Genomic DNA, 13115 nt, shown 5'->3' with positions numbered 1-13115 from the left:
AAATAAGTCATTTGCAAACCCAAAGTTATCTATATTTTCTACTTCCAGCGTGGACTAAAAATTGCTGGGCCCTAGAGTTGGAAGAAATGTAAGAGAAGGAGTTTACAATGTTCAGAGTTAAACTGATCCGTGAGGGAAAAGATGATGCAAGGGAGAAAATATAGGAAGCAAAAGATTACTTGAATAAAGAGAGAGAGATTCTAGGGGGAAAAAATACATCAAGCAGAAATCCTCAAAATGAAGGAATCAATAAACCATATGGAAAATTTATTGGAAGGCATCATCATCACACTAATTGAATTGTGAGCCAGAGTTTCAGGCAATGAAGACACAATATATACTCTAGAAAATAAAGTTGACCAAGAAGAAAAGGTGTTAATAGACCATGAACAGAAATTCTAAGAAATATGAAATAATGTGAAAAGACCAAATTTAAGATTTATTGGGATAGATGGAAGGCTTGAAGATATAGACCAAAGGAATGCATAATCTTTTCAATGAAATAATATCTGAAAATTTCTAAAACCTTAAGGATGAAATGGAAAATCAAACACAGGAGGCTTACAGGACACCAAATGTACAAAATCACAACAGACCTACAACAAGACACATTATTATGAAAATGCACAGCACACAGAATAAGGGCAGAATTTTAAAGGTTGCCAGATAAAAAATGACAGGTTAGTTTTAGAGGCAAAACCAATCTGATCTCAGCTGTCTTCTAACCCAGTTAGGAGGGCATGGATTAACATATACCTATCTCTGCAAGAAAATGAACGTCAGCCAAGAATAGTATAACCCAAAATATTAAGACTCAGAACTGACAATGAAATTAAAACCTTCCATGGTAAACAAAATTTAAAAGAATTCACAAAGAGAAAGGAATTCACAAATAGAAAGGCTGCACTACAGAACATTCCTAGCAAAATATTTCATGATGAAGAAATGAAAAATAAAAGAGAAAACCGGCAAAGGGAGGAGCTACACTAGAAAAATAGCCAATCAAAGGAGAAACTAATTCAAATTAAAAACCAGAAATAAAATGACAGGGAATAAAAACAATTTTTCAATAATAACATTGAATGTAAATGGCCTGAACTCATCAATCAAAAGACATAGACTGGCAGACTGAATTAAAAAACAAGACCCAACAATGTGCTGTTTCCTAGAGACTCACCTCATAGACAAAGACATACACAGACTGACACGGATGTTGTAAACTGTTGAACAGAGGTTTCTATCTTCATATCAGATAAAGTGGGCTTCAAATCAAAATTAAATAAATCAGAAGGGACAAAGAAGGCCATTTCATATTGCTGATGGGAACTATACACCAACAAGATGTAACAATAGTGAATATTTATGCCCCAAACAATGGAGAATCTATGTACATCAAACAAACTCTTCTCAATTTCAAAACCAAATAGACCACAACACAATAATACTGGGTGACTTTAATGTACTTCTCATCTTTGGATAGATCCTTCAAACAAAAACTGACTAAAGAAGCTATAGAACTAAAAAACACAACTAATAATTTAGACTTAACAGACATATATAGAGTATTTCATCCATCAATCACTGAATACATTTTCTTCTCAGCCGCACACAGATTCTTCTCTAAAATAGATCATATCTTAGGCCACAAAGCAACTCTTAGGTAATAAAAAAATATATAGAGATAATACCTTACATTTTGTATGATTAATGGAATGGAACTAGAAACCAACAATAAAATAAAAAATAGAAGCTACTCTAACACCTGGAGACTAAATAATATGCTATTGAGTGACCAATGTATACCAGAAGAAATCAGAAATGAAATAAAAAAATAAAAATACTTAGAGGCAAATGAGAATAGCGAAAAATATCTAAATCTCTGGGACACTGTGAATGCAGTTATAAGAGGAAAGTTCCTTGCATTGAGTTCACTCATTAAACGAGTAGAAAATCACCACATAAGTAACCTAACATTACATCTCAAAGCTCTAGAAAAAGAGGAACAAATCGACACCCAAAGCAGTAGAAGACAGGAAATAATTGAAATCAAAAGAACTTGAAACAAAACAATTTTAAAAAACTGACCAAAAGAGTTGGTTGGTTGAAAAAATAAATAAAATTGACAAATCCGTAGCCAGGTTAACAAGGAGAAAGAGAGTGTAATCTCAAATTTCTAAAATGTGTGATGAAAATGTAAATACCACAACAGACACCACTGAAATACTGACATCCATCAAAAACTACTCTGAAAATCTATACTCAAATGAAATGGAAAATCATGAAGATAATCAACAAATTTTGAGAGACCTATATCCTACCTAAATTGAATCAGGAGAATATAGAAAATTTAAACAGATCAATTTCAAATGGTGAAATTGAAAACACTATCAGAAGCTTGCCAACAAAGAAAACCTCAGGACTAGACAGATTCTCAGCCATGTTCTACCAGACCTTCAAAGAACTAACACCAATCTTACTCAAATTATTCCATGAAATGGAAAAAAAAAGGGGACCCTTCCAAACTTCTACAATTTTGGTATCACTCTGATACCAAAACCAGATAAAGACACATCAAGGAAAGAAAACTTCAGACCAATATCCCTGATGAACATAGATTTTAAAAATTTTAAGAAAATACTGGCAAATTGCATTTAAAAGCATATTAAAAAGATAGTGCACCATAATCAGGTGGGTTCATTCCAGGGAAGCAAGGTTGATTCAACATCTGGAAATCAATAAACATAATTCATCACATCAATAGACTTTAAAGGTAAGAATCACATGGTTATCTCAATAGATGCAGAAAAATAATTTGACAAAATTCAGCTTCCATTCTTGCTCCAAACAGTAGAAGAACTTGGAATAGTAAGAATATACCTAAACATTGTAAAAGATATATATGTTAAATCCAAGGCCAACATCAGTCTAAATTAAAAAATGTAATTGAAAACATTCCCTTTTAAAAACTGGTACAAGGCAGGGATGCCATGTTTCACCACTTCTATTCAACATAGTTTTTGAAACCCTAGCCAAAGCAATTAGAAAGTAGAAAGAAATTAAAAGGCTATGAATAGGAAAAGAAGAACTCAAACTATCCCTATTTGCTGATGACATTCTATATTTAGAAATCCCCCCAAAAATAACCAGAAAGTTTCTAGAACTCATAAATTTATTCAGCATAGTACAGGATATAAAATTAACACCCATAAATCAATTGTGCTCAATATATGAGTGATGAATCAACTGAAAGAGAAATTAATAAAACTATCCCATTCATAATAGTCTTTAAAAAATAAAATATACAGGAATCAATCAAAAGAGGTGAAAGATCTCTACAATGAGAACCATAGTCTACTAAAGAAAGACATTGATTAAGATCTTAGAAGATGGAAAGATCGCCTAAGTTCTTGGATAAGCTGAATTAATATTGTCAGAGTGGCCATACTACAAAAAGCCTTATAAGGATCTATTGCAATTCCTATTAAAATCCCAATGACAGTCTTCACAGAAATAGAAAAAGCAGTCATGAAATTCATTTGGAAAAATAAGAGGCTCAGAATAGCCAAAGCAATCCTTAGCAAGAAAAGTGAAACAGGAGGCATCATAATACCAGACTGTCGGGGGTTTTAGCCCCCCATCTCCTCCTGACCTGCAGGAGAAGCAGGGAAAGCACGCCCTGACCAGGATGAGCCAAGAAAGGTAAAGGTCCACTGGCCACCCACACCCAGCCCTCCCTTGCCAGAGGACAATCAGACATGCCAGGGAGAACAGTCAAAGCAGGATTTCGTTTAATGAGGAAGTACACACAGCTTTTATACTGCACAGGAGCCAATCAGAATAAAGGTCAGAGGGGTGGAGCAAGTTCACGTGTACACCCATCCCATAGTCTACAAGGGAAGGAATGAGCTGTCCATGAAGGCAGAAGAGTTCTGGACCTATCCTGGATGTGGTCTGCCTCCTCCATCACCCCCCACAGCACCGCCTCCTGGCTGATCGCCAGAAGCCATCCCAGCCACATGTGCGGCCTCAAGACCAGGAAGCAGGCAGCCATGCCCTACACCAGACCTTAAATTATACTACAGAGCTACAGTAACAAAAACAGTGTGGTTTTTGAACCAAAATAGAATGAAAACCAATGAAACACAATAGAAGACACAGAATCATACTAGAGAAAGATGCCATAAACCTATTTTGGAGAAAAGATAGCCTCTTTAACATATGATTCTGGGAAAACTGGAAGTCTCTATGTAGCAAAATGAAATTAGACCCCTATTTCTCACTCTGCACAAAACTCAAAAGTGGATTGAGGCCCTGGCCATTAGACCAAGAGAACCTGCTCCTACTAGATTATATAGGCCCAACTTTCCATCATATCAGCTTAGGCACCAACTTCTCAACAAGACTCGAAGCGCACAGGAAATAAAATCAAGAATCAATAAATGGGATGTTATCAAACTAAAAAGCTTCTTCACAGCAAATGAAACAATCAAGAACATGACAAGAGAGCCTCCAGAATCTGAGAAAATCTTTGTCACCTGGACCTCAGATAGAGCATTAATCTCTAGGATATATAAAGGACTCAAAAGCCTTAACACCAAAAGAACAAATAACCTAGTCAATAAACGGGAAAAGGCACTGAAAAGACACTTCACAGAAGAAATACAAATGTATGAAAAAAAAGTGCAACATCTATCAATTAGAAAAATGAAAATTGAAACTACACTGAGATTCCCTCTCATTCCTGGCAGATTGGCAGTAATCAAGAGTACCGGCAACAGTAAATTGGATGTGCAGAAACAAGTAGACTCATCCGTTGCTGGTTGGACAATTGGTGCAACCACTCTGGAAAGCAGAGATTTCTCATAAAAAAGAAAAAGAGAGAGATATTCCTCATAAAACTTGGAATGGAACCACCATTTGACCCAGTTAACCCACTCCTCAGCGTGTACCCAAGTAATTTAAAAATCAAAATACTAATGTAAGGTAGTCACATCAGTATTTATAGCAGGTCAATTCACAAAATATAGATGCCCTTTAACAGATGAATGGATAAAGAAAATGTGAATATATATATATACACACACACACACACACACACACACACATATATACACATTGAATATTACTCAGCCATAAAGAAGAATGAAATTATGGCATTTGCTGGTAATGGATGGAGCTGGAGAATATTATGCTAAATGAAATAAACCAATCCCAAAAAACCAGCAGTCTAATGGTCTCTCTGATATGCTGATGCTAATAAACAATAAGGATGGTAGTGAGGGAAGAATAAAAGTTCATTAGATTTTAATCAAAGGGGAATGAAGAGAAGAGAGGGTGATGGGAATATGAAAACCATAGAATGAAGTGAAAATAACTGTTCATATATGAATACATGACAGTGTATCTCTATATCATGTACAACCACAAAATGGGAAGTTATACTCCAAGTATGTTTAATATGTCAAAATACATTCTACTGTCATGCATAACTAAAAATAACTAAAATAACTAAAAATAACAAATTTTTAAAAAATTAAGAAAGAACTATGTCGACATGGATATCAGGCATACCACACCAATTCCTTCCAGAGGCAGCACCCTCAGTGACCTCTCCTTTTCCTTTACGTCTATAGGTCCCACCACCATTTAACATTTAACCACCTTAACACTTACCTCTGAAGGTTTTCAATACTTGAGTCTTCAAAACCATATCCAAACCACATGTAGAATGATAAATTGAAACTGAGGCCAATGAGCATGGATCTCTCATTTTCTCCAAGCATTTCAGCCAGGTGTTGCAGATATGGTAGGCACACAAATGCATATATGTAGAAATGGGTTTTTTGCCACTTGAGTACAATAAAGTGAGTACAATGAGTTGAGGGTGTATGCAAAAAAAATTGTAATGATGACCTTTAAATGGATCTTAATGGGGATGATGGAGAAGGAAGATGTGGCAGGATCAGTGCATTGTAGGCAACTTCAGGGTAAAAATATTTTCAGAGTTGGAATAGTTGAGGGAGATAACTACAAAAATAGAATATTAGAGACTGGAGAGTGTAGAATTTAAAACTGGAAATTCTCAGGAACTGTAATTTATGATAAAATCTCCTTGATTTGACCGATAGAGTGACCAAGTTAGAGTGAAGATAGAGGTACAGTGAAATTCAGCAAACTATGTGTAGATGTTAGAAGGATTGTTGTTGCAAATATAGACATTGTCTAATTAGTTATGACAGAATTAGTATTGGAAAGATGGTGAGTCAGAAAGTAAAATATTCAATAAATGAAGAAGAATACCTTGAGGGTAGATAACTGCAATAAGTTAATATGTGATGAATCCATTCTCTCCTGCCATGAGTTAACAGTATAAAGAGCTTCTGAGCAATTAAAAGTAACTAGTAGTTTTACATATGAACAAAAACAATTAGTTAATTTTTAAAATGCTATTCTGATATACATGTATTTACTTCACCCAAAAAACAAAAAAAAAGAATGTCAAACTTGTTAAACTACCCTAGAAATCATATACAATTGAAATAAAATTTGACCATCATGTATCTTATTAATTTCTAGTCAATAGCAGAATTTACCTAATAGGTACCTATTAGAAGAATGCATTTTTTTAACCTAGCTCTAAAAGTTATAACAAATAAAATTCAAATCATTTTGAGAGCATAATTTTTCATTTTTTGTTTCTACAGAGATTTCTTCTGAAGGAGAAAAATACACACCCTTAATTATTGGAGAAGAAACAATACAATGTGTTTCACATGAAATAAATCCATCAGCTTCTGTTGACTCTTCCATCGATACAAAAAGTCCTAAGTTTAGTGAGGCATCTCCACAGATATCAATGAAACTAGAAGAAAATATAGAAGGTATGTTTTGATACCTCAAAATAAGCTAGATTTGATTTACTCATACTTAAATCTCTTCTTTATAAACAGATTATTGAGATTCATATATATGTTTGGATAATTCACCTCAAATTAAGTTTGCTGTTTTTATACTTTTATTTTATACTGGCCATGGTTTATTATCTTATGTGTCAGAGATTGAATTAAAGCTTGGCCAGATGATTTTTTCCAATTCATGTTCCCTTATTTGAAAGATCTCTTGGTATGGTATTCAGCTGGCAGTGAGGCCATCTAAAGGATCCTAGATGGCTTTACTGCTGTCTTGTAAGGTGCAGCTAGAAGGCTGAATTAAGCTGGGCCTCCCTCCCTTTCCATGGAATCTCAGGGCCATTCTGTGACTCTTTCTAGTAAGGTAGTCTGACTTGTTTTCAAGGGCCCAGAGCTAGATTCAAAGAGAGAGAAGCAGGACCCACTTCCCAAGGGAAGAGTATTAAAGAATTTGCAGCCATCTCACAGATGCTGAGGTGAAAGCTGCTTGTTCTCTGAAAAGCTAGTCAGAGAATTGGCACAATATCACTTCTGTCATGCTCCCTTGGTCAAAACCAGCACAGGGAAAACAGGAATCACTTCTCAAAGATAAGAGCTTTAAAGAATTTGTAGCCATATTTAATCTGCCATAGTCTGCCCTCTGCCTTCAAATTTTTACATTATTCCCATGTGCAAAATATGCTCAGCCCTCTCAAAGCCTCGTCTCATTATGACAGCTCAGAGCCAAAGGGTGATGCTAGAAGAGTCAGGGCCCCTATGTTGAGTTTTCTTGGGTACCATTCCTCAAGTATTTCCAATCTGGAGACCTGTAAGTTAAAAAGTCAATTTAATTGCCTTCCACATATCAACATTAAATGGTGAGACAGGCCTAAAGACTTCTTTTCAAAACCAGGGAAGAAGGGAAGCACATAGTTGCCATTGGTTGATGGAAATTCTGACATCCGGCCAGAAGCACTGTTAGCCTGCTTTCATGGCACCAAACACTGATGCCCTCAAGGACCTTTTTTTTTTTTTTTTTTTTTTTTGTAGTGCTGGGGATACAACCCAGGCCCTTGTGCATAGGAGGCAGGCACTCTACCAACTGAGCTATACTCCCAGCCCCCTCAAGGGTTTTTTTCTGAACAGTTGTTCCTTTCAGTCTGAGCTGGTGTGCATACACAAGTAGAACTTTTTTTTGTCTATGAAGTTGCTCTGAGACAGTACTCTTTAGTCTTTATAAATCCTTTTGTGCAGCAAAAAGGGTCTGTAAGGTATGTCTTAATATTCCTGTGCCAAAACAGAAGAGCTTATGGTCTTACCCTTGACTTCTTCTTTGCCATGAGGCCACATTTTACTGCCCTATATTAACTCTTTGTCATGAGGTTATGTCTTCCTTTGAAATGCTTTTGCTACCTGAAAGGAATTATTCTGGGCCCTCTGTATCTCTTCTAAATTCTGTTCATAATTTAAAGAGTTTTTTTCTTCAATTAAGCTGTTATCTTCTACTCTGATAAGGCTGGTAGCAGAAGTTAGCTAGTACCTTCAATGTTCAGCATTGATAGCTAGCTCCTTAATTAGGTCACTAAATCCATAAAGTTTCTTTTCTATCCTCCTTATTATTGTAGGTACCAAGTTTCCTATTTCTGTGTAGCAAGAATCCCTTTTTCTCCAGCCTCCACTAGCATTTTTCTACTGGCCAGTCTCCCATCAGCAATCTTTATGAAGCCCTTCCAACTTATGCCTGCTGCTGAGCCCCAAAGCCAGTGCACATGTTTTAAGCTTTTGTATCTGTACCAACTTTCAGATATGTAATTGTTTCAATTGCTATAACACAAATTATTCCTTAAACTTAGCTTAAAACAAATTATTCCTTAAACTTAGCTTATTTTATCTCATACATTTATGAGTCAGGAATTGGGAAGGTTCTTCTGCTCCATGTGGCAACAACTGATATCATGCACTGGTGTTCAACCATCAGCTGGGCTTATCTGAAAGGTGCAAGAAGACATTGTTCTTGTGCCTATCTTCTTGGTGGGGCTCAGTTGGGTCCCCTTTCTTCATTTTAATCTTAGAGCATTGCCATATGGTTTTTCCAAAGTTGTTGAATTTCTTTCATGATGGCTTAGACTTCCAGATGCCAAGCAGAAGCTGCCAGTTCTCTTAAAGATTTAGCCTGAAATTGGCACAGCATCACTCCCACTGTATTCAATTAGTCAAGGCAATCACAGAGCCAACCAAAATCAAAGAGTAAGAGAAACACAGCTCACTCTAGATAAGAAGAATGTTAAAGACCTTTGCATTCTGTGACCATCGTTAATTCACCACAGTAACTTAAATAATTTTATTCATTAGAGTCATAGTTACTAATACTTGTTATGGTGTGTGTGTGTATGTGTATGTGTATGTGTATGTGTATGTGTGTATGTATGTTCTTCAAAAATTCCATGTTGAAATCTAATCCCCAATGTGATAGTATTTGGAGGTGCAGCCTTTGGGAGGTAGTAAGGCCATGAGGGTGGAGTGTCAAAATGGTCTTAGTGTCAGAAGAGGAGGCCTACAACAGAAGCAGCATCCTAGTTATTAGTTGTTTGAAAGTGTAGGAGGATTTAGTGCACTCCAGTTACGTTCTCTGTATCCTTAGAAAAATCCAGGTGATAGTTCTACTCCTTTTGTTTTTCCCCCTGTTTTGGTTGTTGAAAGATTTTTTTTTTAATGTTTTTTTTTTTTAGTTGTTGATGGGTACTATCTTTATTTTATTTATTTATTTTTATATGGTGCTGAGGATCGAACCCAGTGCCTCACACATGCAAGGCAAACGCTCTACCACTAAGCTACAACCTTGGCCCCAATTGTTGAAAGATTTTAAGATTTAAATTTCTTCTGTGATATCATAGTGTATTCTTACATACTTATTACCACAGATGTCCATATTCTTTCACTTAGTTTTTATACCTTCTTTAAACCAGTTTACATATTACTAAAATTTTAATAAAGAGAAAATTTTTATGTAATGAAAAATACTTATTTGGAATATTTTTATTATAGTGAAAAGGCTGAAAAATTAATGTGTCCTAGAGTTAATACAATAACAAAGATAAAAACTGACAGATAAAATATTTGATTTTTCTATTATAATTAATATATTAGTCTAAAAATAGTAATATTTTCTAAATGTTTATTCATGTTCTTTCAACAAACTGTGCTTTGACCCATTTCTTTTTCCTTTGCAGAACCTGATTTGGAAACAGAAGTTCTACAGGAACCAAGTAGGAAAAACAAAGATGGGAGCTTGCCTTGTATTGTTACTGATGTGTGGATTAGTGAGGAAAAAGAGACAAAGGAAACTAAGTATGTTGTATCTTTTTTCTTACATTTCAAGACCCTTTTATAATACTTAAAAAAAATACTATAATGACCTAATATTGTAATTTAATATCCTAATATTACAATACCCCATAAAATAATTTAATTTCTTTTTAAAATTTCTTTTAATTGTCAGTGAACTTTATTTATTTATATGTGGTGCTGAAAATCGAACTCAGTGCCTCACACATTCTAGACAAGCCCTCTACCACTGAGCCACAACCCCAGCCCTAATTTAATTTCTTAATAGATATTCACATGGTTCAGAAATTAACAAGTGCATAAAGTATTTGAAGAAATATAATAAAATTTCTTGCCTGCCTCTATTTCTATCCAACCAATTTCCACTCTTTTCTTCCTTCAGATAATTTTAGGTATGCATAAACAAAAATATGGTCTGGAGATGTGGCTCAAGCGGTAGCACGCTTGCCTGGCATGCGTGCGGTCCGAGTTCGATCCTCAGCACCACATACAAAGATGTTGTGTCTGCCGAGAACTAAAAAATAAATATTAAAAAATTCTCTCTCTCTCTCTCTCTCTAAAAAAATAAATAAATAAATATACACTCTTCCTTCCTTTTAAAATATAGTTATGAGTATAAGGTAATATTTTTTACCTTGTTTATTTTTAGTCACTAATACATATGAGAAATATTTTCATATTAGTACATGAAAACGACTTCCTTCTCTTTTGTATTTCACTGTATGGATACTCTAACTCATCAAGTCTTCTGCTTGATAGATATTTAGCAATATTGCAAATAATGTTGCAATGAATAGTATTTTACATAAAGAAATTTTTGTGTATCTGTAAGATAAAAATATAGAAATATTATTGCTGGGTCATTTGCACTTTTACAGATTGCATTTGTAATTCAGTTATTTTTTTTTCCCAGGGGTTGTATCAGTTTGAATTCTCAGAGTATATGAATGATTAATGATAGAGTTTGAACAAAGTGAAACATATGGTATGCTTATAAGAAAAGATATATATAAAAGTGAGAAAAATATTTGAAAGAGAGATCACAGGATGCTAATGAATTTTAGTTCTGTTTTCTTTATATTAGAACACTTTTATTTCTGGTAAACTATGTTTTTGAACTGGTGTACCCATTTATGGCAGATTGGAAGATAGGGAAGCCATTCAGCAAAATGAAGTTTCTAAGGATGGAATCCTGAGAAATGTGGACCACTTTAGTGAGAGTCATACAGGTAAGTATCATTACATTAGTCTGATTTCTTTCTGAAAGGTTAACACCAACTTGTTTCATTTGGGCAATATATACATACAGAACATTCCTTATCAGTCATCATAGTCATTTTTTTTATTTATATATGACAGCGGAATGCATTGCAATTCTTATTACATGTATAGAGCACAATTTTTCATATTTCTGGTTGTATACACAGTATATTCACACCAATTTGTTTCTTTATACCTGTACATTGGATAATAATGATCATCACATTCCACCATCATTAATAACCCCATACCACTTCCCTTCCCCTCCAACCCCTCTGCCCTAGAGTTCATCTATTCCTCCCATGCTCCCCCTCCCTATCTCACTATGAATCAGCCTCCTTATATCAAAGAAAACATTCATCATTTGGTTTTTTGGGACTGGCTAACTTCACTTAGCATTAAAATGTAGTATGTGTAAAGCATTGGAATCTGTATTCATAAACCTGGATTTTATAACAAAATAGGCAGGAAAAATTATTAAATTATTTTATTGAGTATTTATAGAAAGAATTCCTTGTGAAAACTAAACCAATATACTAAGGACATTAATAAATTTTTCTCTTTTAAAAATAGTATTACTTAAAATATGAGAAATGTAATTTTCTTCTATAAGAACAAAGATAAACTGAAAAAAATATGAATACCTAATCCACTGTTAAGTGTGTTTTTCACGTTGCTTGGATCTATGTCTATATTTTAGGACTTCCAATATAATAATAAAGATTATTTAGAAGATAGCATACTCACAAATTTTTTGTTTTTCCAATAGATATGAGTTTATTTTATATAATTCTTGTTAAATACTATGCCTTGTCAAAATCATTTAAAGCTTTATTTAAGTACTGTTCAGACTGATCACATAATCTCTCCTTTATACCCTAGAACCTGGAATAGATGATTCTCAGCACTCTAATTGTGATATAGATAAATCTATACAACCAGAACCATTTTTCCATAAAGTGGTTCATTCTGAACAATTGAATTTAGACTCTCAAGGTCAGTCAATTCAGTGTTTACCAGAGGAATCCATTCCACTTCGTTCTCACTCTGATTCACCACCAAGGAATAAAAACAAGAATTCCTTGCTGATTGGACTTTCAACTGGTCTTTTTGATGCAAACAATCCAAAGGCAAGTATAGTTTTCAAAAGGAATTTTTATCTGTTTGGTAATATTTCTTATTGGCTGCTTTGCTTAATGTTGAGTTTTAATCTCTTAAAAACACATATGTTAATTAAATTGTCTTCTAAGTTCTATTATTTCTGACAGGAAATTTGTATTTTTTTTTTTTATTTATTTAGGTGCTGGGATTAAACCCAGGGGTACATAACTACTGAGCCACATCACCAGCCCTTTTTTATATTGTATTTAGAGACAGGGTCTCTCTCACTCAGTTGCTTAGGGCCTCCCTAAGTTGCTAAGACTGACTCTGAACTCTATGTTTATATGCTACATGTTTTTTTTTTTTATATCCATTCATTTACTGAAAGGCATCTATTGGTTCCACAGTTTAGTTATTGTGAATTGTGCTGCTATAAACATTGATGTAGCTCTGTCCCTATAGTATACTGTTTTTAAGTCCTTGGGGTATAAACCAAGGAGAGGGATAACTGGGTCAAATGGT

At 34.5% G+C, this 13115-nt stretch overlaps 1 protein-coding gene across 14 annotated transcripts in view; it reads left to right on the top strand.

Annotated features, from left to right (window-relative positions):
* Positions 1 to 13115, top strand: part of Nek1 (NIMA related kinase 1) — a 158141-nt gene that overhangs the window by 120645 nt on the left and 24381 nt on the right. For all 14 annotated transcript variants that reach the window (XM_078030976.1, XM_078030974.1, XM_078030972.1 and 11 more), the window contains 4 exons: positions 6705 to 6881; positions 10118 to 10235; positions 11373 to 11461; positions 12375 to 12622. In XM_078030976.1, coding sequence (XP_077887102.1) covers positions 6705 to 6881; positions 10118 to 10235; positions 11373 to 11461; positions 12375 to 12622 — 632 coding nt within the window. The remainder of the gene's footprint in view (positions 1 to 6704; positions 6882 to 10117; positions 10236 to 11372; positions 11462 to 12374; positions 12623 to 13115) is intronic.

The sequence above is a fragment of the Ictidomys tridecemlineatus genome, chromosome 14, assembly GCF_052094955.1.
Source record: "Ictidomys tridecemlineatus isolate mIctTri1 chromosome 14, mIctTri1.hap1, whole genome shotgun sequence".
NCBI lineage: Eukaryota > Metazoa > Chordata > Mammalia > Rodentia > Sciuridae > Ictidomys > Ictidomys tridecemlineatus.
The sequence above is the reverse complement of the archived record's forward strand: the minus strand, read 5'-3'. Positions and strand labels throughout refer to the sequence as shown.